At 47.1% G+C, this 24,312-nt stretch overlaps 1 protein-coding gene across 1 annotated transcript in view; it reads left to right on the top strand.

Annotated features, from left to right (window-relative positions):
* The first annotated feature begins 883 nt into the window (after positions 1-883).
* Positions 884-24,312, top strand: part of pdzrn4 (PDZ domain containing ring finger 4) — a 57,961-nt gene continuing 34,532 nt past the window's right edge. The window contains exons 1-15 of the mRNA XM_019883066.1: positions 884-2,855; positions 2,959-3,157; positions 9,676-9,923; positions 10,033-10,135; positions 11,549-11,647; positions 11,725-11,787; positions 12,517-12,618; positions 12,713-12,802; positions 12,880-13,893; positions 14,224-16,063; positions 16,267-16,377; positions 17,501-17,588; positions 18,606-18,762; positions 19,490-19,840; positions 22,919-23,028. Of these exons, the coding sequence (XP_019738625.1) occupies positions 3,089-3,157; positions 9,676-9,923; positions 10,033-10,135; positions 11,549-11,647; positions 11,725-11,787; positions 12,517-12,618; positions 12,713-12,802; positions 12,880-13,893; positions 14,224-14,796 (2,361 nt within the window). The 5' untranslated portion in view covers positions 884-2,855; positions 2,959-3,088 and the 3' untranslated portion in view covers positions 14,797-16,063; positions 16,267-16,377; positions 17,501-17,588; ... (1 more) ...; positions 19,490-19,840; positions 22,919-23,028. The remainder of the gene's footprint in view (positions 2,856-2,958; positions 3,158-9,675; positions 9,924-10,032; positions 10,136-11,548; positions 11,648-11,724; positions 11,788-12,516; positions 12,619-12,712; positions 12,803-12,879; positions 13,894-14,223; positions 16,064-16,266; positions 16,378-17,500; positions 17,589-18,605; positions 18,763-19,489; positions 19,841-22,918; positions 23,029-24,312) is intronic.

The following is a 24,312-nucleotide window of genomic DNA, read 5'->3' as shown; positions in this document are numbered from 1 at the left end:
GGTTTAAGTGGCCCCGCTCGTGCCGTTAGTGCAGCAGTGGGGGAGGGGGGGAGGGGGGTTGGGAGCGCATTTTTTTGATAAGGCCGCGCCACTGGGTTAACACGACGGGGTCATGCCAGCGGCGCAGTGGCACGCCGTTGAAGAGTGTTTGTGCTCAAACTAAAGCGTGTCGCTGCGCACATCCGTGCACTGTAATTAGGCTTGAAGTGAACTCCACCAGAGTGTTTAAAGTTGCGACCTTGAGGAGGTCAAAGCACAAAAAAAAAAGAAAAAAAAGCTGTTAGAGAATCTTTTTTTGTCTTGAAACAAAAAAGGGCGTCCGTAACTTGTCACCAATGAATGATTTTGCCTAACTGGCACATTTTTGGGGACAAAAAAAAAAACAGCCGCTGAATGCAGCCTAGCTTCAAGGGATCTCTTTGCAATTGTCTTGCCTGTCTTTTGTTTCTTTAACATGAAATGTCTCTTTCCAGGAGGACATTGTGTGAATTGCGTCCCAGCAGCAGTCCGTAATTAAAAGTTAAAATGTAATTACGAGGGCGGCAAATATGAATGGCGAACGATACTTGACAGTAATCGCCCTCCGCCTGGAGCTCTGTGTGGTGAGTACAGTCGAATTGTGTTTTTAGCCAGATGAATGGCTCACAGTGGTAAATAATAGATGGCGAGAGCCGTGAGTGAGGCGCCCTCGGGCTCTTCTCACGGCATCGGCTCGGAGACGCGCGGCTGTCGGCAGTCCGGGCTGGTTTGCTCAACACTTAATTGAATTACACCGAGTTTTTGTCTTGTTAAGCGAGCATTTGGGGGACGGCGGCTTGGAAATAGGTCGAAAGGTCTTGCCACTTCAGAAAAAAAAAAAAAAAATATATATATATATATATATGAACACATAATACCTGTCGTGGAAATTCAGCGCCGTGAGCTCCCTTTGAAGTTCAACACGTCGGCTCTGCGGCGAGCTCTTTTTCGGTGAACCTTTTGACTGCGTCGCAAATGGCCGAGTGAGGGAGAGCGTTTGAACTTTTTTTCCGGCCGGATACGATGATTCCCGAAGCAGACCTTCAACATTTTCGCTCGTTTCAAGTTTTACAAGAATCTGCGGCAGGTGCTCGTGCGCGCGTTTGTGGCGTCATATAAAGGGGGATGATAAAATTGAAGGAGAGATGATGGAAAGAGGGCAATATGGACAATAAAAAAAATGGATCGGGTGCGGGTCATAAATGAGCACGATGGTGATATCACCTTCTGATGAAATGCCACAGCTCTTCCCTTTTTACGATTCCTCCAGTGAGAATTAGCCGGGCGGGCTAGAGCGAACGTTTGCAAGTTGTCGATCGGCTTTGGGACAAAGATAACGAATTGAAAGGAAGGGGAGCGGAATTCATTAGCTGGTTATGTCAATTCTTTTTTTTTTTTTTTGTGATGTCAGGGGCTGACCTCATCTGAAAGTGAGTGGCGAGAAGGGTTGAGTGTTATCTCGGAGGTTGTATCTGTCTGTGCTCCGATGCCCTTGACTGCCCCGCTATGGTCCTTGTACCTGCTTGGTGATAAGCAAGATGACGTATGTGCGCTCTCCGCCTCGTCTTCTTGGCCGTCCGTGACAGCTATTGGTCATGCACTTTGGCTGGCGGGGAGTTCCCTTGTTCTATTTCATGGTAAACATAAATCCGCGTGACCCGTACTGGCCCTGTTGCCTCCATAACGTGCAGGGCAGGAGCTTTCATTTCCCCCTTTTGTTACCACCATCACTCATTAGCTCTCAAACGCATTTCCAAGAAACTTTATGGAAGGTGGGGGGGGGACGTTCTAAAGACCTCAGCTCCTTTTTTAATTTATGTATTTTTGAGTGCACGCGATGGGCATGATCCGCAGGAATGGTAACTTGAAATTCTCTTTAAATTGGAATTCTAACTTTTTAGTAGTGCTAACTTAGGCTAGCTGAGTAGAAGTAAAAGTTGTCATAAGAAGTGTTAGTAAAAGTCATAATCACAGTAAATATTTGTGTAAAAAGGAAAAAAAATCTAAAAATAAAGACTGTATTAAGGTGTTGTATAGCGAGGCCAGCTAGCTCGCTGCCCGTGGCTAGTCGGCTAGTGAGCAGATGGACTCTTACCTCACCTCTTGACATTCCAGCATGTATTTTTGTATGTTTTTAGTAGCTTCTGAACACTCGCTAAAATAAGCTCAGTAGCCTGGTAAATTTAGCAGAGGTCTCCACTGAGCAAATTAAAATGGAGTGACCTACAAATAGCCTGGAATCACCTGAACCTCATTTATATTCAATCCAGATCCGTGAAAACAAATGGCGTGAATATTGCTTTCTTCCACCCCGACCATGGAGCATAGTGCGGCCAGTTGGAGTGCGAGCTAATTTGACGCCAATCAATAGCAGTCTGCGTTTCTTCCTGTGTGTCAGCCGAGTCGGGTGCCCTTGTCAATGTGTCGAGGCGGCATCAGTTTGGCGACTGCAAATCCATGGCGGGCCTCGCCCCTCCTCCGGTGCGCCAGGGCATCCGATTGAATGCGAACGAGATTGATTTCCGCGTCAAATCCACTTGACCGGTGCGCGCACTCGATTTTAACTCGATTGGACAGCAAGACACTTGTTAGGCTAAACAAAAAGATCGCACGGCGTCTTTGCAAAACACACCTGCACGCTAAGATGCTCACATCCTGCACTCCGCCCGCCGCTTCTCTCCCAGCCAATGAGCAGGAAGCCCACCCGCAGCATGCTGGGGAAGCAGCCTGTCATGGGAGGAGGTGTGTCCGCCTGAGCCAAAAGTCTGCGTGCGTGCGAGTGCGAGCTCACACACTGGAAGAGGCGGCCGAGGAGAAGCCAGAGGAGAAAAAGACAGGTGCTTTCACTCATCTTTGCGAGGGACGCGCACGCCACCACGCAAGACAATGATGTGATATTTGTGTGTGTGTTTGTGTGTGTGCATGTGCGTGTGTATACAGAGTGGGGAGATCCTCTGAGGGATGCGAGAGGCGAGCCGAGGAGCAGGAGCGCGTTTCAGCCCCGCGGGGGAGCTCAGACGCGCGGGCATCTCACTCCGACGGACGGCGCGCCGTCTCCCTGGCAACCGCGATGGGCTGCAATTTGTGCACCTTGCAGAAGCGGGAGGAGCACTACAAGCTGCTGTACGAGATTGCGCAGGTGAGAGGATGAGAGTGATGACGAGTGGTGGGGCACAAAACTGAGAGAGCAAACAAATCGGGAGGGGGGGGAAATCAAAGAGAAACTTGAAAGCCGGTTCTTTCGCCGGACTCTTCGCTTCTTGCAGGCAAGGATCCATCAGAAAGGGGTTCTCAAACTTTTGGGGTGCAGGGACCTCTTATACGAGAGAATTGTTTTCCTCTCTCATAATTAGCAATTTATATGTATTTATTAGGGGTGTAACAAAAAAATGGTTACAATCAGAAAATTGGTTTAGATTCAAAAAGATGCGAGTGAATGGAATCGTTGCTCTTTAAAATATCTCGAAAGATGTTTTGAATCGGCTTATTGGAGAGATGCACAATTTGAAGAAATAGATTTGTCATATAATATAATATAGCCAAAGTTTAATAAGGAAATGAACTCATCTTTTGAGAAGCGGGGAGCGGTCTTTGACTTCGGCATGTTTTTGTGATAGCACATTGGTCCCCGTGTGTCGTTTTGCACTTTTGAAATGAAAGCCAATAATTTCTTGCAAATTACTTAGTGAACTCCCGAGCTCTGATTTGCTCAACTTTCAGAAGAACCGTCCGCCAACCACTTGAACTTCATTGCTTCGTACCCACGTTCTGCGAGAGTTTTCACCTTTCGGAGGACGTTTGAAAGTGATCCTCCGAAAGCGAGACGATGATCTTTTCTTATTTTCATAGCTGCGAGCCTCCAAACACATTGGAACAAAAACTCCGTTTCACAACGTTTGGATGTGTTGATTAGAAAGGAAGTGCCTGAAAAGTGTGAATCTCACTGTATCCCCCCCCACCCAAACAATCCTGCCCATATGGTCTGGTGCTGAGTGTAGCAAACGTGCTCTGTTGGCAAGTACAGTATCGGTAGTCACGATTCCCATCAAAGATGAGAGACAAAAACGAGACAAGAGTGTGGAGTTTGCGTGAGCAGGAAGTGTGTCACAGTGTGACTTTGTCCTCAAACCGGAGCCTGACGAGGGAACGAGAGCTTTCTCGGCAATCCCCTCGTCGCTTTTTCCCTTTCATCCTTGCACATTTCTCGAGTCTTCTCCTCCTCCAGGCCGACTCGCTTTCTATTCTTCTCCCACTGAGCGTTTTTTTTTTGGGGGGGGGGCAGTTTGTGTTTCCACGGATACCGCCTGCTTGGAATAAGAGATGAAGGCATATGGATGATTGGAATGAAGAAAAATGTTGTCAAGAGATTGTCAGATGCCAGGCGTTCACTTTCTTCTCTTTTATTGCTTTCCAAATTGGGATGTCGATGCACAAAATGGATGTTTTTTCTTTCCCCTCCTGACAAATGGTGCTGTCTGGTGTGATGATTCCTTCTTTTTCTTTTTTTTTTTCCCCCTCTCTTCCACCACAGTGCCATCTGCTGGCTCTGGGGCTGAACTGCGTCACTTGCCCATGATGCAAACCTCCCAGTAAGCGATAAAATAATGCTAACTTTTAGGTAACGCAAGAGTCCAAAAAAGCGATTCAGTCTGTGCTGTGCTCGGCTCCCTTTCTTCATGAAGAACTGAACGAGTCCACGCCAGCAAAACAATATTTCATGTTATTGGTGGTGCTGAGTGTGCATGTGGGGCTATCGGGTCAGAGACCGTGTCGGGGTTGTGTCGGCCGGGGACAGATGCTAAGCCACATGTCCAGCCTGTTAGACAGCACCGTGGGGGGGTTTCCACCCAGACCCTTCTCCGGTCCGTCACAGTCCACACACAGCCGGCCGCCCCATATGGCCTCCTCGGACCTGGGCCGTGACATCATCCAGAGCCGGCCGAAAAAGAGCCTTTGTGTCTCTTCCGCACAAGCCTTGAGTAAGGCGACCTTTTCAATTTGATCTCGGGCTGCATTTTATTCTTGGAGCGTAGCGAGTGGTGCTGCCAGCCTGCACCGGTCAGCAATTGGACCTTTTCACGTGTGAGCGTTATTGGACTTGACAAGTGGCTCCCAATTTCTGTCCCATGCAAACGCTGTCGGCTGTGGGATTGCATGTCAGAAAAGAAAAATATATTGCGGTACGATATTGTTTTTTTTTTTTTTTTAGATGTCATCCACTTTTCATTTCACACACTTGTTTGCTCAGGGTCAAAAAGGCAAAAAGCGAACCCCCGACGATGACTGTGCTGGCTCTGATAAGCCCGCAATGAAAGCCTGTCTGGGGGTCGACGCAATCCACACACATTCCCCCCCGCACCCCCTCCAGACAAAGCCATAAGATGCACGCACGCACACACACATTTAAGACGTAGACAGACTCATATTTGCACATACACACTCACACACGCACACAATTAAGGTCCGTGTTTATTGCGCATTCTCTGCTTTGTTTTTACGACTGTGTAAAAATGTCACCTCCGGTTTTTATGCGTGATGAGGGGGACTTATCAGTTGTTATCAGCTTGGGCCAATTAGCCTGGCCAAGATGATAGGATAGGGGGCGAGACAGAGAGAAAGAAAGCAGGGAGGAAAGCTTCCCAAAAAACATTTTCACGGTCCTTATCGGTCGCCAGGCACTGTTTCAACTTTGTTCCGTCCCACTGCTTCTGCCCGGCTTTTGCTCTCTGGAGCACCTATTAATACACTTTGGCGTAGCGCCCCCCCCCATCAAGGGAGGATTTTCTTTTTAAATATATATATTTATTTATTTTTTAACCTTGGAGCTAGAGTAACATAGAAAAGCCAAGAAGTGAGAGATGAATTTAATTCGATTTGGTTGTGTGAGCTGCTTGCTGGTGACACTTATATGACAGGAAGCCAACCGCAATAACCCAATAACACACCTTCTGCTCGCATCCGCAGGCTTTGTTCTGTCGGCTTTGAAGCTTCTTAAAAGCCAACCATCTGGAACTTGTCGCCGCACGGTCATGTATACAGAGATCGATCAGCCACCGGGTGAGATTGGCTGATTTTCGGGGAGATGTATGCAATTGGCCTTTCATTCCCGATCACAAAAAAAAACGAACATTTTGAAGGCGTGCAGCCAACTAGAGACCAGCCTCTGCACGTAGCATTATTAAAAAAAAAAAAAAAAATCTGATTCGTCAGCCCCCCAAAAATAATTGACAGATTAATCGATAGAGAAAAAAATGAAAAATTGAAAATAAAAAGGGGAAAAAAAAGTTCATAAAAAAATAATTGAGTTAAAATATTTCTTTGAAAAAAGATATTTGATTACTCTGCTGAAAACGGATTAAATTGAGATTTATATAAAATTTTATCGTCATGTTTGCATTTTTTTCCTCAGTCAGTCAATATACAGTATGTATATTTTTTTAATTGAAGCACTTTCAAACCTTATAGAATCCCAAATTCTGTACGACAAAATGGAGAATTCCATAGTGGAACACTTTGCACCCACTAACGCATCAAGTCCACTTTGGACCTGTGCAGGTGGTCCGAGGGGCAGATGAAGTTACAGCAAGCCCGCTGGGCTTGAATTCCCACAAAACTAAGCGGAGTTTTGCCAGTCAATTAGGCCCACTCGGAGGCTGCCGTCGAGTCCGGTTACGGATAGAATTGCACAAAACCATCTGCGTCGTCCGGGTTGATTACATGCGGCGAACCTTGCGCGCCCTCGGGCTGGAGAGTTAGACGAGTCCATTTGGTGTGGAGATGCGCAAATGTCTGTTGATGTTTTGAGGAAATGCAATTTGTCTTCCCTGCGGATCCATTTTGCGGGATTTACGCTCCTCATATATGTCAACATGATATTTCAACGGAATTATCCTCTCCAAATGGAGTCACTAAAAACAGCCTTGTCTTGAACTCGCCTCCATTTCCCCAACCAAACAGCCGTGAGTTTCCATGATTGGCAATTTTTTTGAGACCATGAGAAAAGTCCCATTTTAAAACTTCATGTGATGAATAATGCTAACGAGCTAGCTACATGTTCCAGTTAGCACAAACATGCATGGCTTTGAAATTCATTGAAAAAGTTGGTGGAAAAATATGAAGTTCAACTCGGGGCTTTTTGCAAGGGGGGAAAAAAAATCAACATTCAATTTTATGCAAAGAGCCACTGCATGAATTTTTGATTATTTTTTAAGGCTCTCGAGGAAAATGATTAATTTTCCAACTGTTTTATGCAAACGCTTTTTTTTTTTTTTTTTTGCCTTCAGCCCAAATCCGAAATAAATTAGAAGACAATCAAAATGCTTTCTTTTGGGAGTGGGGTTTGGGTGGGGTCTTATTTTGGTTGTAAATGGCAGAAAATTGAATCTCATTTAAACTTTCAAAGCAGAGCGAGGCGCTGACTTAAAAGGATGCCCCATTACCACAAATATGCAACCATCTTTTTTTCTTTACTCATCATTTGTGATGCTATAAGCACACTGGCAACCATTCGGAGTTGATTAAATGACTCGGCCATCTGGACGAGCGCTCGGGGTCCGACCTGTGACCCCCAGCAGCCCATTTCTACCTCAGTGCAGGGATGAGGGAGGGAGGGTCTCTCTATTGTCCGGTGTCGTTTTAATGGCGTGCGAGAGAGAAACGGCGACGTGTGCAGAAATGCCCGAGTACCAATGCAGCCCCCTGCCCTTGTGACAAAAGCAGGTTAATTACGGCGGTGGCGACACGGCGTGCGCGACTCAATGCTGGCTAATTGTTCATGTGGATGTGTTATAGTGTCATTATGTACCCTAATCAACATCAAAAATTCAAAAATGGATCCTTATTTTTCTGATCCACATTACGATGTTTGTTGGCAAGCCGCAAAACGGACAACAGAGTCAATCTTGCTGAAGGGCAGCGGCAGGCGCTTCATCATGTGAGGAGAGTTGAACCCAGCAGGGCGAGTTGGAGGGCAGCACAGCCGGCCTGGAAATATGCTGCCAACCAAAAAAATGTTTTATTTTGAACTCATCTTCAGAAGGGGGAAGGCTTAGCTTACGCTGTACGGCTTAATCCATGTTTCATGTCGGCGTGCCATCTTGGTGCAGAACTAATTGGCTGTTTTTCTTTTTTGCAAAAACGCTGAAGGACACTCGTTGCCGCTTGGGCGGACTTTTTTTTTTTTTTTTTTTTTTTTTGCATACGCGATGGCTCGACTCTCCAGTCAAGCGCCGAGCCGCCGTCCGCGAGCGGGGCCGTCTTTACCGCCTGCTCCCCGTTTGATTTGCATGTTCGGCTAATTGTCTCCCATGAAATGCCTTGTCGCGTTGATTAACGGTGCGCTGACGAAATGAAAAACAACATTACCGATCGGAGGAACAGGAGGAAGGATTTACATTTGTAGCCGCGGCGAAGCATTTATTTGGGCTGAAAATCCAAATCCAATGTTAGTAAAAAAAATAATAAAAAAATTATAATAATGGAAGGATTTACATTTGTAGCCGCGGCGAAGCATTTTTTGGGCTGAAAATCCAAATCCAATGTTAGTTAAAAAAAAATTTAATAATAATAACAATAAATGGACGCAACAAATATGACAGGACTCTTGATGATTTCCCTTCATATGGGCTCCAAATGTATTTATGCACTGGCTCCGGGTTTAAAGGCCAAGTAGGGTTCAAACGAGGTGCGTTTCCTCCCCAAAAACGTCTTCCAGCATCAAAGGCAAAGGGTCAATGCGATTCACTGGAGCCTGTCACTCAAAGTCTTCCTTCCACTTTTATGATTGAAATGAGACATTTATGACGCCCGCCGTGGCCTCAAACCAGATTGCGGGCGTGCGCCGCCACCTGCGCTTCCTTCCCATGTCACGCCAATTCCCCCCCATGCCCTCCCTCGAATGGAATAACAATCGCACTTGTATTGGAGTGAAGTCCGCAAGAATCCCAATGTGAAAGAAGACGATTGAATCACCAGAATTGTATTTATTCTTTTTGTCCCGTGTCCCTTTGTCAAGCCATTGGGTGATATCAGCATGATCGACGCAGTTAATGCAGCGAGCAGAATGTAGCGCCGTGTTAAGCCTGTCGGGAGAGCGTGTCGTTTATGAAGAATGGCTTTTCTTTTTTTTTTTCCCGCCCCTCACAATGACACCCTATCTGACAGATTCTGAATCATGCTCTTATCGCCACGTGGCAAACACAAATAAAACGCCATCTCTTATCTGCAGTCCTCCCCTTTTGAATTAAAAAAAAAAAGTGCACAAAGATAAAAGCCAGTGACACATTTTAAAAGGGGCTGACTCTTGAGCATATTGGAGGGCCTGGGGCTGACCTTCATCGTGCTACTTTTAACCCCAATTTCAAGAGACGCCACCTTGTTGGAAGCGCTGGTGGCTGTTTAATTAGAAGATCACAAACTATTAGATGAATAGCCTGTGGCCAAAAATGGTGCTTTGCGATGTCACCTTAGAACGGGCACACAGAATGCAATCTTGGTCAATTAAAAAAAAAAAAAGTCACTCTTTTTCTGTTTGCTTCCTGTTTGGACTTCTATTCAGCCCGTCCACGCAGCAAGCTCATTTCATTTGCGTACAAAAATCGAGAGATGCATTCTTTGATTTGTATGCCCACGTTAAAAAAAAGCTCGTTGTCGCCGCAGGTAAACAGGCGTAACTTCTCCAAGGCGGAGCAGGATGAGACGGCGGCGGAGACCATCGGACGAGAGCCCATCGTCGTCCAGGTCATCCGGCCCACCGCACAGTACCAAGGCCTTGCGCCGCAGGAGGCGCGCGTGGCCGACATGTGCACGCAAACCGACATCACCTTCGAGCACATCATGGCGCTGGCCAAACTCCGACCCGCGACGCCGCCCGTGCCTGACATCTGTCCCTTCCTGTTGTCTGACAGGTCTGATTTACGTTGTTCTCTTTCGTCTTGCGTTTTGTTTTGACGGCGCTTTGCAAGTTAATGGCGACTACTTTGGCTTCGTTTGACACGACTTCTCTTTTCTTTCCAGCTGCCATTCTATCCACGCAATGGAACGTGAATTCTACGAGTGTCCCGAGTACCTCTCCAATATGCCGGCTGAAGTGGAGCGCACTGAAGAGTATGTGTACGAGGTACGATTGCACTTTTTCTTTCTTACTTTTGTCAATTTCAAATGCTCATTTCACCTGCAGAAGCCTGAAAGCGATCACTCAGGTGTGGTGGGAGGGAGGGAGCGAAACATCTCGTATTTCTTTGCCTGGTTTTGTGGAGACTTTTCTTGGATTTCAACTTGGTGGACCCTGTTTAAACAAATGCAGAATGACGAATGGCAAGCATGAGAGTCCATTCCGAAGCCAGCCGATGCTACAACAAATTGCCAATTGCTTGCTCGGCTGGCCCACACCATGTAAACTACAACTTAATGAGCAGGCGACAACACGTGTAGCACAGCACTGTGTATGTGTGTATATGTGCTTGACAAATGGATTACAGCGGTCCAAAAGAGGACCTGTGGGTGATTGTCTGTGACAGTGATGAGCCGCCGTCAGCTCCGGATGGTTTAATGGGCACTTCCTGGTTCAGCAAACGCCGTTGTGGGTCATTAGGGCTCCCCTCCCTGCCAGCTGAGGCCTAACTTGCGGCGCGATATGGATGAGAAGGTCCGTACAATCGCAACGAGCTCAGCTTGGCAGCCAGGTAGCACGTCCGTCAGCCGCGTGTAACTAACCGATACGCGGAGGCTTTTCTGACTGGATGAATGAGGCAGTAGAGCCTCTGCAGTTGCTGCTGAGTGACAAATCACTGGTAATGCACGGAAGTCGCCAACACGGTGTCATAGTGCTCACAAATTGACATGATTGTTTGGAATGGGGAAGAAAAGTATGTCGGCGTACAAACAGTAGATCGTGGTCATTGGAGTTATCACATGAGGGCAAATCAGTTGTAGCTTTGAGTCTCATCGCCCTACGGTCGACAAATCGTGTAATAATACGCGCTGGCGTGTATTATTTATCCTTTGCACAGAAAGGCGAATATAACTGCTGTACAGAGAAGCCAAGAGACGAGCCGAGTCTCTTTAGCACACACAGAGACCAAATAATCGAGGTAAAAGGAGGAGGAGACATATTTGAGCAAATGTTTGTGGGTAAAAAAAAACATTTAAATCATGGCCGGGCCACCTTGTTCTGCCAATACTCAATCCGCATGCAGCAGGCACACGCATGTCATCACGCTATGGGGAAACAATGAACATTAGGCGCGGCAATCATTTCTTTTCAATTAGACATCATCGAAATGTTAAGTGGCAATTAGGCAGAACTGCGGCGAACAGATGTTGCAGACAATGGCGCGCTCGCCGCGCAGCATTTAGATTTCGGCATGCAGCGGCTAAATGCGATCTTTGGCGTTAAGGCACGAGCGGCGAAATGACGATACCGAGGCCACACAATGGAATTGTTGGTGGAGGAAATGAACGGAATTGAACGCTAAGAGCAAAACAATGATACGTCTTAATTTCAACTGAAAGTTATTGCTTGGCCCAACAGGAAGTGGAGTTGTGCAAGCAGAACACTCAAGAGAAGCTGGGCTTAACGTTGTGCTACAGGACCGACGAGGACGATGACATGGCCATTTATGTCAGCCAGGTACAGGCCCGTGGACAACGCTGTTCAGTACTCAATATATACATTTCCGCAAATGAAACGTGTTGTGATTTGCGCAGGTGGAGCCAAACAGCTTAGCAGCGAGAGACGGGCGCATCAAGAACGGCGATCGTATTTTACAAGTAAGTTCTTACACAAAGCGTCGTCTGTTTTGGTGACATTTGACCAAGAGCTTTCGGAGCTCGGAATCCTCCAGACCAAGGATGTGGGCAGATGAAAGTCTTTTGTCTCGTCACAGCTCCAGGTGGCGCTCCATCATCTCTGGCGCCGCTCTTGTTTGGATTCTCGTCAAATGGAATAAGCCTCGAGGCGCGCCGTTCAGGTTACAAAAACGATGCGTAGCAAACACTATTAGGTGACTGAACACGACCGTCGCCGTGGTGTACAAACAAACAAAGAGCGGCAAAAAAGACAACCCGCGCTCACGTGTCAACTCTTAATTCTCTTGGGGTCGTGTTTCTGTTGGCTGTGAAAGATCACGGAGCGCACTGTCCCCGATTCTCGCGGCCCCCCGTTATCTCCGTATGGCAGCCCCATTACTCCACAGGAGAAAAGATGAACGCCGCTTGTCAAAGAAGAGTTAATTGGGTGGCGAGCGAAGACTGAAGAGCTCGGACGGCGGGCTCGCTCAAGCCCGCGCTGGCGGGAACGCGCTTAGCGAAGGAGACGGCGATTAGCTGGAAGGGTTCCAGATCGAAGACTGAAGAGCTCGGACGGCGGGCTCGCTCAACCCCGCGGCGGCGGGAACGCGCTTAGCGAAGGAGACGGCGATAGCTGGAAGGGTTTCAGATCGTTCGAGATGCGAGGCTCGCATCGTTTTACAAGCTTGTGTTTTTGTTTTTTGGTTGCAGATCAATGGCCACACGGTGCAGGATAGAGAGAAGGCGGTTTCCGTGCTGTCGGGAGAAAATACCAAGAGCATCGTCCTGCTGGTGACAAGGCCAGAGACGCAGGTAACCATCGTTCGGTTGAGCCAATCAACCGCCGCAACTTGACAACACGTCAAGGAGCTCTTATTTCCGAGCTGATGCTCGCTGTGGCTTTCAGCCGGACGACGACGTGTGGCTTGACGACGAGCCGCGGGATCTGGTGAAGGAACTGAAGATGGAGATCCTGCAAGCGGGGGGAAAGAATGAGGTGAGAACGAGTCACTCGAGATCCGAATGCTTTGCCAAGCGTTCCGCTCACTGCCTTTTCGAATTCTTCATCCGCAGGCTGGAGATGAAAGGACACCCGACGCGGCTCCCTGTTCCTCCAACGGCCAAGACAAAGACAGCGGCTTTGGGTGCAGTACAGACAGTCCCGAGCACGTATCGGCCGGTCTCTACAGGAGAAGTCCGGCTCAGTGTTTGAGGGAACAGTGGCGAGCCCAAAGTCCACATGGCGGGCGAGGCGGCGTGCGCTCGCAGGACTCCCATAAGCAAAGCTGCGAAGGGGGAGTGAGCATTCACAATGACGCAAGTGGGATCTTGGGCCTGGAGAATTACTTCCAGCAACTTCTGGAGGTCAAGTGTCAAATCCGGAAGGGCGTGGAATGCGGCGTGTACTCCATTCGGCACAGCATCGAGTGCAGCCTCACCGAGCAGGGAGGAGGCGACGGCGATAGCGCCGAGGAGGCCGGCCAAGGCGACGGGGTGGAGCGAGAGTTGAGGATGCTAAAGGAAGAGCTGCGCAGCATCGAGCTGGAGTGTCAGAACATCGTGCAGGCCCGTCAGCTGCGCCAGGCCCGGCAAACGGGCGCCTCGACACCCCCGGCTTCCTCGCAAGGTCAGAGCCACGAGAGCCGCGGCAGGCTGGCCGACATCCACGAGCACCTTCCGAGCGATAAGACCCGAGAAAAAGACAGCTCCAGTGCCTACAACACGGCCGAGAGCGCACGCTCCACTCCGCCGGGTAGGGAGCGATCTCCCGAGCTCTCCCTCCACAGACGCATCAGCATCGCCAACCGGAAGAACCTCCAAATGGCCTCGTCAAAGCCCTCCAGCCCCGTCCCTATTCCCAAGTCTCAGGGGTCACCGGAACACGGTGCGCAAGCCCATCCTTGCGCCGTTTTCTCCAGCAGCCCGGATCAAAGTCACCCTTCTCGATCCGAGTCCGACCCGGCGCTGCCCGCGGACGACGAGCGCTGCGAGAAAAAGGGCAAAACCAAAGATCCCAAAAGAAAACCGCCGTTTGCCTCATACCAAACCAGCCCTTACCACGGCTCGCTCGGATCCCGGCAACTTCAGGTTGGTACGAGTTGGTCATGGCAACTTTTGAGAGTTCCAATTTGGAGGACTGCTAAAGCTTGTTAGGATCGTTTCGCTTGTCTTCCGACATGCACTTTTCAAAATGTAATGCAACCTTCCCGAATAGGAAACGTGTTCATGTTTCCATGCGGGGGGAGTTGCTCAAAAGTATTCGCTTAAGAAGCTAAAGCTAAAAATGAAAGTAGTTTCCCTCCTATTTTCACTTCTATAGCGCTCCTACCGAGCAGCGGCGATGCCAGCTCGCCCTGCTCTCTGCTTTCGGAAACCCCAAAAGCGTCATTTTTGCGCTGACGGTCGTTTGTGTTCCAGAGCTACATGCAGCTGCTCCAACAGCACTCGTCCTTGGAGTATTCCCAGAGCCAGCTGAGTCTGCTGAGCGTCTGCCGGGATCCGCTGAACCGAAACGCTCGCTCCGGGGAACCGCGTCTGGAGTGGAAGGTGAAAGTGCGAGCGGACGGCTCTCGCTACGCGGCCCGGCGGCCGGCCCGCGACCGCATCCTGCGGGAGCGAGCGCTGAGGATCCGAGAGGAGCGCAGCGGCGGCATGACCACGGACGACGACGCCATGAGCGAGATGAAGATGGGGCGCTACTGGAGCAAGGAGGAGCGCAAGCAGCAGCTGGCGCGAGCCAGGGAGCAGAGGAAGAGGAGGGAGTTCATGCAGAAGAGCCGCTTCGAGTGTCTGAAGGAGGGCCCGGCCAGCGGGGCCGAGGGCCACAGGGAGCTCACCATCCTGGAGCTCAGTCACAAGAAGATGATGAAGAAGCGCAACAAAAAGATTCTTGACAATTGGATGACCATCCAGGAGCTGATGAGCCACGGGGCTCGGGTCCCGGAGGACTCCAAAGTCCACAACGCCTTCCTGTCGGTGACAACCGTGTAGGCCTTGTTTTCCGGTGAGCGTCGAGTTTACCCCTTGCTTGTGGAAAAAGCGTCAAGACTGCGGTTGCTGCGGACATGTAGCATTCCTTCCCTCGAACGCTTTTTTCTTTGCAACCTCGGCCGTTTGACTGTCGTTCGTCTGCTTTTGGTAATCATCCGTCGATGTTGTTTGTGACGACTCATCTGAGGCTACTTGCCTCATTCAAGGCAGCATTTTTTATACGCGGGATGGGGGGGGGTTATGATATTTTTCACGATTTGTAATCTTGTACACTTTGTATGAATTTTTTTTTTTTTTTTTTTACACTGGAAGTCAATGTGGTATAAGTAGGCTGTTGTAAATGTATCACCAAAAGCGATTGTACACCGGGGAAGATTGTTAAAAAAAAAAAAAAACAAATTTATTGACGGATGAGTTGTCCGCAAAACCCCCAAAGTGTCATCTCAAGCTCCCGGAAGGCTTTCACTTCAGGTTTTACCTCAAGAACTGATCTTTTGCTCCCAAGGACCTTTGGAGCAGACCCTTACAAAATCCTTCCTGTGTGGTCCATTTAAAATATTCAATTTTCATATTTATATCCGTTGTTTATATTTATTGTAAATTATTATTCTGATGATGACAGTACTTGACCAAACATTTTGATACTGATTTTTTTCAGGACTGGTTTTTGGACATTTCCGGTTGTCAATACTTTAATCTGCTTGCATCTGGACATTTGTCTTCAATACTTTCCCCTACCCAAAAATCAGACGTATTGTGAAAGCGACATCGAAGTCTCTTGCATCTTATTGGCGGGTCTCATCCCATTTGCACATTTTATCCAAGTTGATCAATGCCGTGCAATCAGCCGCGCCGTAAACCCTAACCAAGCCTCTTTGAGGGGGGATTCGAGCGCATGTTGATGACTAATTGAACACGCGGGAGCACCCATAATGGCGGCACCTGGCTTATTACCTCCTGACATCTCCTGATCTCCATATTATTGCGCGCTGTTTCCAAGTTTGACAAGGCATCATCATGTCACTGCAATTTGCAAGATTCATGCATTTGCAGTGGGAAGACTTGTGTGCTTGTATATAAAACGAGGGGTGGGTGGTGTCCGTTTAGAGGCGGGAGGCGAAACTCTACTTCCATTTCAAAGTGTTTGCGAGACGGCGCGGAAGTCTCCTCATCCCCCGTCAATCTGCCGCGTCCGTCCGCAGCCCGCTGAGCTGAAGAATTAATGAGACACATCAGAGTGGCGCCTCTGCGCATCGCATTCAATCAGGTGAACTCCTTTTTTTTTTTCCTCTCCCAACTCAACCTGCCTCCTTGTGTGTGCATCATCCAAGGACAACAGGACAACTCGCAATCAAGTCCATTTTGGACTGATTAGCGCAGGTTTATTCATTTTTTTGGGACACACACACTTGATATCAATATGTGAAATATGTTGCATATTCTCATCTTTGTGCCTCATTTATATTCCAGCAGCCAAGTGGGTAGGGTGGCGCCGGCGTTGAAAATTGCAGCATCCCGCCGCTCTTTTCATCTAAGGACACCTCCAAGTGGCGAGCGACCACTCTGGCAACTCTGGAGCAGGTGAGACTTTTGGCTTTTGTATTTTTGTGTACCTTGGAAAGTCGTACTACATCCTGTTTGAGGTTTCGCCTTCAAGAGAAAGGGGATGAGAGGAAAGCGGAAACCCCTTTGGGGCTCTAACCACAGGCCTGACATTACAGTAGACATAAGTAGCCAACACACATTTTAATTGGGATTAAAAAACCAACAAAATTTGTGTTGCTAAGAGTCTCAAGTGTCAGGGTACTCTGGTCATGCAATGTCCAGAAAGCGTTAATAATAACCTCCCCCACCCTCCCAAAATAAAACTTATTGGCTTTTGGGAGGGCACGGAAACCTCACATTTCCCGTTATATGAGACCGAATATGCCGCCGAGATGCAAAATAGGTCATGAATAAAAGATGCACGACTTTCATTAGCCTGTATATCCCGTTTTATCTCGTCGGGCTGCATATAACCTAAAGGTTGGTTTGGGTGCCATTTTCAGTCTCAGCCCCTTTTGGGCGACACCCTTCACGCCAAAATTTGACCGCAGTGCCCTTGAGCTGAGACACCCCGCGCCGATGCCGCGATTGGAATGCGCCGACTTGTGTCGTCGGCGCATTTCGCTCATCGACCGTATGACGTTTTCATCGCACGGTTGACAGAAAAAAAAAATGACAAGCACCCAACCTGCCAAAAGAACATGAAGTGATTTAATGGAAGAGGTGAAGAAGTGTGAGGTGAACGCTAATAATTGTTGTGCGGCTCCGTGCGACTGCTCAACACAATGGAAACGCATTCAAAGGAGGAAGCTTTTAATGGACTCGGTTGAATTATTGTCCTGCCGCTACAGTTGTTTGCATATTTTGAAGACGTAACAATCATAATAAAAGGATCGCGAGGATAATATATTCCACTTTTTTTCTGCATAATTTCTCAACGGCTGCATATGTACACGTTCATAGACATTCATTGAAATTAAACGCAGTAACATTGGCAGTCTTGAGTTTTTCCCCCTTCACGGATGCACTCCAACCCCCCCACCTCTGCACCCTTACCGATGAGAGCAAATTCATTTTAACGGGAAAAGGATTTCCAGGGGGGAAAAAAGGAGCTCCTTGAGAGTGTCTTTATGGACTGAAAATGTTTTCTCGTTGTCAGGTAGTAAGATGGTGCTTCCAGCCTCTGCTGTCACTGAAAAGATGGAAACACAGGCCAACCGAGCGAGGCTGCGCGAGCCGGAACCGAGGTAGGAGGAGTCAAATTACGGCCACGGAGACTCTGTCATTGCAGAATTTGCTCATGTCACACCAAATACATATTATGCGTGCAACTCAGACAGTATCGAATGGGGTCTGACACAAAAGCCGCACAGGTTTTTTTTTTTTAAACCGAAATATTTCACCATTTCAATTGACTTTTCCACCTTTTAATGCAAAGTGTTTTGCTTTTGAGACTGAAATCAATGAAAGTCATCCAAGCATGAACAAGGCGATCAATGGAAAGTGCTTCAAAGCAAATGCAGCAAACCAGAATTGTTAATCTCTCTCGCCGGATGGCCCTAATTAAGCGTTTCGTACCGAGCGACCGGTCGATGAAGATGAATGGTCGCCCTCACTGGGGTTTCTTGAAGCGCTTGTCAAATTAAGGAAAGTACTGTGTGTCGATGAAGCTTGTTGATATTTCATATTCTGTGTTTGGGCTTGATAAGAAAGAAAAAAAAAATCCAACTTTTTTAATGACACCAAAAATAATTGTTGCTTCCGTTGCACAATAATATTTTTAGTTGGGGACACCGCGGAGACAAAGCTTCAAACCAAACATGGCGAATCGGCATTTAGCCGTTACGCTGCACCCAAAAGGACTTTTTATTTCTTTGCTCGTAAAATGTCTTTGATTCTTTTGTTTATAAATGCCTTTAAATGTTGTATTTTTAATGTTGCAAAGGTGCCTCGCCTTGTTTGCAGGGGTACAAGTTTCGCCAACTCTTTTTTTTTTTTTTTTTTTTTTTTAAATAACGTGAACAGAAAAACACAGCTCCAGCTCCATTTCATAGCTCAAGTTATGTTATGGATCGCAACATGTAATGATGAAAGCATCTCGACGTTTGATCTTTCCCACCCTGGGCTTACCTGCAGGGATTGGCGCGATCTCGTAATCCATCTAGCCACTCGGCAGAACCTCCTTAGCGTGGCCTTTTACTTCCCGTCGTGTTGTCCTCAGGGGCCTAGAGATGTGCGCTAATAAGCAATATGCTTGGTCCAAGGTACTGCAATTCCTCGGGTTGCCGTTATTACCGATGGGTTATCGCCACCGGGGAGGTGTCTGAGAGTCGTCGCGCCATTAACACAGGATCACCTCAAATGTGCACAGAGCTCCACTAGAATGGATTTTCCCGGCAAAATACGCTCTAACGTATGTAGGTATTGGATTTTTTTATTTATTTTTTTTTTCATGGACAAGGTATAGTGAACGTTCATTTTGAAGAATTTCTTGTGTTTGAAAAACAAACACATTTGTTTTCTTCCGCCCCTGTTGCATTTCAATGGGCAGCATGTTGAATGAGAATGTGGCTGATGACATCAGACATGGCACGCAAATCATATTTGGGCTTATTATCCTAAATCCCCCCCCACACACACACACTCCAAAAGCTTAATTATATTGTAATGCCGGCAAAAGCATTTAACCTTCTGTGACAGCAATACATTATCCGCTCCCATTGTTCAGCGCAAGCACCAGGGAATATATCCAGCGAGCAATTAGGGGCGGCTAGTTTCGGCTTTCTCCTCACAGAAGAGAACATGCCTGCGGAGCTGTCGCGTTAATTGACGGGCGGAATTCCACAGCGGCCATAAGAGGGAGTTAATGCTGCAATTTCAGGCTAATCTTACTTTTAAAAACTTCCCAAAGCTTGTATCATGACATGTAAATAATACATTCTGTCATTCATGTTCACTCAGTCTGGCAGACGAAATACATCAGTCAGTTCCCGAACCACCAGATTCATTCAAGTGGTTCCAAAAATGATTTCATAGATTGTCTTTGTTTATGCCAGCAACTTAGAGTGACAAGCAGAACAAGGCTGTATTTTCGTGTTGAATGTGTACTTTGGTTTTGAAAATATGCCATGCTCTTTTTTTTTCCCAGCTGTTATCGAAGGATGTTATCGAGTTGCTTTTTTTGAAATCTGCCCTTTCAAGATCTCCACGCCTTGCAGTCCAGCCCACAAATGTCAGACCACTAGTTGGCAACATTGTCGAGAAAGAAACACGCACAGTGGCTTTTTAAGGTTTGAATAAAATGTTTGCCTTGTTCTACATTTTCAGACTTGTCATGATTCGTCTCGGCATGCCAATTTTTTTTTCTTCCTATACATTCCATATGCTGCATGCAAAGCATCTGTCAATCCCGACCCGAGATGCTTGCGTACAAGGACAAATCAATTATCGGTGAACGACGGGCAGATGGTCGTGAAGGACGCCGGCGTCGGCGCTTCAGGTGAGAAGAGGCGTCACGCGGCGGTGAACAACTGTCAAGTATCATCCGCGTCCGATTCCCCCACGTCCCTCTCTCGCACACCCGCGCTCTCACAGGCAGCCTCTTGCCAGTATCGCACGCGATGATGCCACGAAGGGGAGCTGCTGGCGGCTTATTGCGGGGTGGGGGAGAGGCGTGAATATTTCATGACGACACTATCAAACCGAATCGCAGATTAGCATCCTTCACAATTACCCCAGGTGATACTTGGGAGGCTCCGCGGAGAGAGCCCTGCTGCATTCCTGCACATCCATGGAAGGAGGGGGGGAAAAAATGTGTGGTTAAACTTGTAAAAACTGCACTTTTCCTGCAGCAGAGTAATCAAGCAAATCTCTCCGGAGGGGGTTGTGGTGGTCGGGGAGGAGGTGGGGGAATCATCAAAGTGCCTCATTTGCCCACTTCCCCGTTCTACTTGGAGATAACAAGCTAACTAAATTACACTAGCGGCTTATCTGCAGGTAACCAGGACAACCGCTGAGGTTTGTTCATGGCAGAGATGAAGAGGAGGAAGCCTGCTGCAAAGGCGGCTGTCTAAAGACGATGTGGCTTCTTCCATGCGAGCTGAGGTAAAGCACTTGCCACTGAAAGGCCCTTTGTCTCATATTTGTCCAGAATTAAAAATGACAAAGGCATGTACAGAATACGGCACTGCAAGGCCGCTAATGGATTTGGTAAAAGAGCATTTTTATCGAATCAAAGAAAGCTTTTGACACAATTAGCACATTTGGGATTAGATGATTGTGGTTTAAAAAGTTATATGAAGAAGAGACGACAACAAACAGACCTACCTCTGGTTCACTTTTCGGTAACACCCGTGGAGAGAAGCATTCGTTCTACATTGTGGAACGTGAACGTGGTTTACAAAATTAAAAAAAAAATATTGTGGCTGTAACGTATATACAAAACAAATAAACGGCAGTGTTAGGCAACTGGCGACCCGTGGACCACACTCGATTAATTCCTGAAACAAAACTGTTTCTGAGCCGTTGAAAGATGTAATACCAGCGTTAGCCACAGGGCGACAGACTTCGCTCACTAGCTCCTCCAACTGCGAGGGTCGGCGTCAGAGAAGAAGAGCGTGTCATGACCGCCATGATACCGGTCTCAAAGGAACGCCGAGAGGCTTGTAATTTTTTGTTGTTTTTTTTAATGTATAACGTTGTTGACAGTTCGTTTGAAGTGCACAAGCAGTTCGCAACTTTGTCTCGTCGAAGAACATGACTTATGTTCGGGGCTTCATAGTGTTCCAAACGCAAATGGCGCCCTAATTGGCGATTCTTTCGCTTGTTGACAGTTCGTTTGAAGTGCACAAGCAGTTCGCAAATTTGTCTCGTCGAAGAACATGACTATGTTCGGGGCTTCATAGTGTTCCAAATGCAAATGGCGCCCTAATTGGCGATTCTTTCGGATGGACGGGACCAACTTGACGGTTTGCACACAGGTGAGTGAGCCAGCCTGTCAATTTGTTAGTTTAATATTTTAATCGTTTAATACTTTGAATGGGTTGATTTTTGTGAAAACTTACACAAAGTGAGTTCTTGCACGTGATGTTGCTTTGCTGTTCCGCAGTTTTTGCCATTTTTGAATTTGAATATTTATGGCAGAGAGCCCTTTGCACAGGTTGGAAAAGTCACAGTATGCGTTTCGTTTTTTTTGTCATTGAGAAGTATGTATCCGAAAATGTAAATAGATTTGGAACCTAAAACGTTCATGAACTGACGCAGTATTTCCCATTGAAGACAGGAAATGCAATTAATCTGTTCCAGCCCCCTAACTAATTTATACTTTTTTTTAATCAGTGTGTGATTAAAAGTAAATATAATGCAATGTACAAATACGTGGAAACACGCAAAATGTATACATACAGTATTGTGTAAGTTTTGATTTGTGAGATTAATCCAATGTAAAATATGAGTGTTGGTTCAATAGAGGAAAGCTGCGTTAAAGCATACAGGACGTGATCACTTGCAAATATTTTCACAGGATGTCGGTTGACAAGACGCAGAGTCTAATCATGGAAATGGACTCTGCAAAACTGACAAAAAGGCAGCTAATTGTGATTCACGGCTCCAGATAGCAATCGGATGAAGTGATTAAGCTTTGCTTGCCCACATCTTCAAACCCGGCCTCTTTACAGCAACCCATCCTCCTCCAAGGCGCCGTCATATCATTCCCTTATTAATCTTTCTTTGTTTTGGAGCCTCGTTGCTCCCACTGGAGCTCTTTCTTGATGCAATTAGGAGATGTAATTATTCCTCGACAGGGCTGTAAATCCAAACAATCTATGCATGTGTCCAACGTGTCATATTGGTGCACAACATATAGTAAACGCGCACGCCGAGTGGGAATCTCTCGCTTGTCTGAACACTCTCTATTTGATTGCAACAAATACTATTAACCGAATTCTTCAGTTGTACAGGGGTACATACAAGACTGGTCAAAGGACCGATTTAACTTCTTTACTGCCGTAAAAATAAAAAGGAAAAAAAATAGACGTGTGTCAAAAAAAAGCCAGCACGTGTCGAAAAGGCGGCGAGACACTTACCGAGGCCTTCAATCAGCAGTGATGAAAAAGTCGAGCTTTCATCGGCGTTGGCCAGTAAAACATTTACAGTGCCCGCCCTGAGAGATGAGATACGGCGCTCGCTAAGGCGGAAAGAGATCCAAGGCCATGCGAAATTGATCGCGAATGCGTCACTTTGCAAACACAACAAAACGCTTGCTTTTATTGGTGCCTGTAAAAGGACCATGACAATCATCTTGAGTGAGCAGAACGGACTCTTTTTTTGAGTCCATGATTTTTAATGAAACTATAAATTGACCCAATGCAACTTTATGTATAGAGCGCATTTCACAACAGATGCAACTAGTACGGAAAGGCCCTGGAGAACCAAGCTATCTTTGGCCAAAACTTGCTATACGATGCGAGTTTTTATTTCAGTTTTTATCTATTTCACTGGATTGTAACATGGCACTGCCATATTGTTCTTTTGTCATCCTCATGCAAGACTTTTGAGTTGTCTTTTTCTGATTTGTCAGGTACCGGATTCCTCCCGTTTGAAAACATCCTCTGCTGCCGCCGCCACCTCACCTGCATCGACGCCAGCGAGTCACTTGCGCTGAGGCCTCAAAGACTGAAAGCCCAATCTGTGAGTTTGAGTCTTTTCTATCCGTCAAAACTATCTGCCTGCTCCTTTGAACCACAAACAAACAAATAAAAGAAATCAAAACATAACGAAGGTCCCGTTAGCTTAATGCTAACTTGAATTGAAAACGCCATTGAGATGTAAATTAGCATAGATATGACAGCGAATATAAATCTTCCAACAACTGCTACTTTAACACATGGAAAGAGAACAATATTCACCGCTATTCTCACTTTTGTGCCCAAATATATTTCTGTAGGACTCTGAAGCGGCACGGTTTTCTCACTGTCAATTTCGTATTGGGCTGAAAGCTGTTTTTCTCAGCCCTGGACAGATGTTGGTCAGCCTTGTGACACATTCTGTGTTTTTTTTTTTTTTTTTTTTTTTTTTATCTGCTTCACTGCCTCCCAAAGTGTTCTCATATTGACTTTTCTCTTTTCCCTTCACTTGGCGACCGCCACTCTTCTCCCCTGACAGTACACGATCCATCTTTGGAGGCTAGATAATCATGACTCTTCCCCCCCAATTATATTCCTTTCACCGCGTTCCCTCGTTAGCAGACCTCGTTAGTCGCCCTGCTTCCGACTGTACTGGTGATTGCCCCCCCCCACACCCCAACCCACCCCCCCCAAAAGAAAAAAAAGGCCATCAGCTTCATATCCTCCCCCCGGAAGATTGGGGCTTGATAAACAGGACCGATAAGCTCTCTCTGAATGCATTTGATTTCGCTGACTCTGAAAGCCAGCGGGGCGCTGAACTGTTAGCTTGCGCATTTAATCACTGACGTCATGTCTAAAGTGATAGACAAATCATCCTCATGTATGCCTGCTCCCTCCCTCCCCCCCGTATAGATAATTAAGCTGTAGTCCAATTGATTTATTGTCTTGCGCGCGGGCTTCACACTTGACGCCATCCGCCGCGCGGCATAACAACAAGTTAAAGGCTTTAAATTAACACAGTGGGGCCTTATTGTCATGGGAACAGATAGCAGGTGTTTCTCTGCCTTTCAGGCTCGGACAAGCACAGTGTGTGAAACGCGCACGGATGCGCGTACGGCGTGCGCCCGTCAATTTGTAGCTGGCATTTCAACTTGGCTTCACAGATTTTTACACACGTGTGCCTCCGAGCAGATCAATAAAACGGACCCAAGGCGTAAATTGACACCTGAGGGAGCCCGTGAGCGGCAAGGCTGTGATTTGGTGGAAAGTGGGGGGTCGGGGGGGTGGCTTTTAATTCAAAAAGAGCGCAAAATTTACTCTGGTGATGAAAAAAAAAAAACAGGCTTGA

This window comes from Hippocampus comes, unplaced genomic scaffold (genome assembly GCF_001891065.2).
Source record: "Hippocampus comes isolate QL1 unplaced genomic scaffold, H_comes_QL1_v1.1 scaffold53, whole genome shotgun sequence".
Lineage (NCBI taxonomy): Eukaryota > Metazoa > Chordata > Actinopteri > Syngnathiformes > Syngnathidae > Hippocampus > Hippocampus comes.
This window is presented reverse-complemented; position numbering and strand designations above follow the sequence as displayed.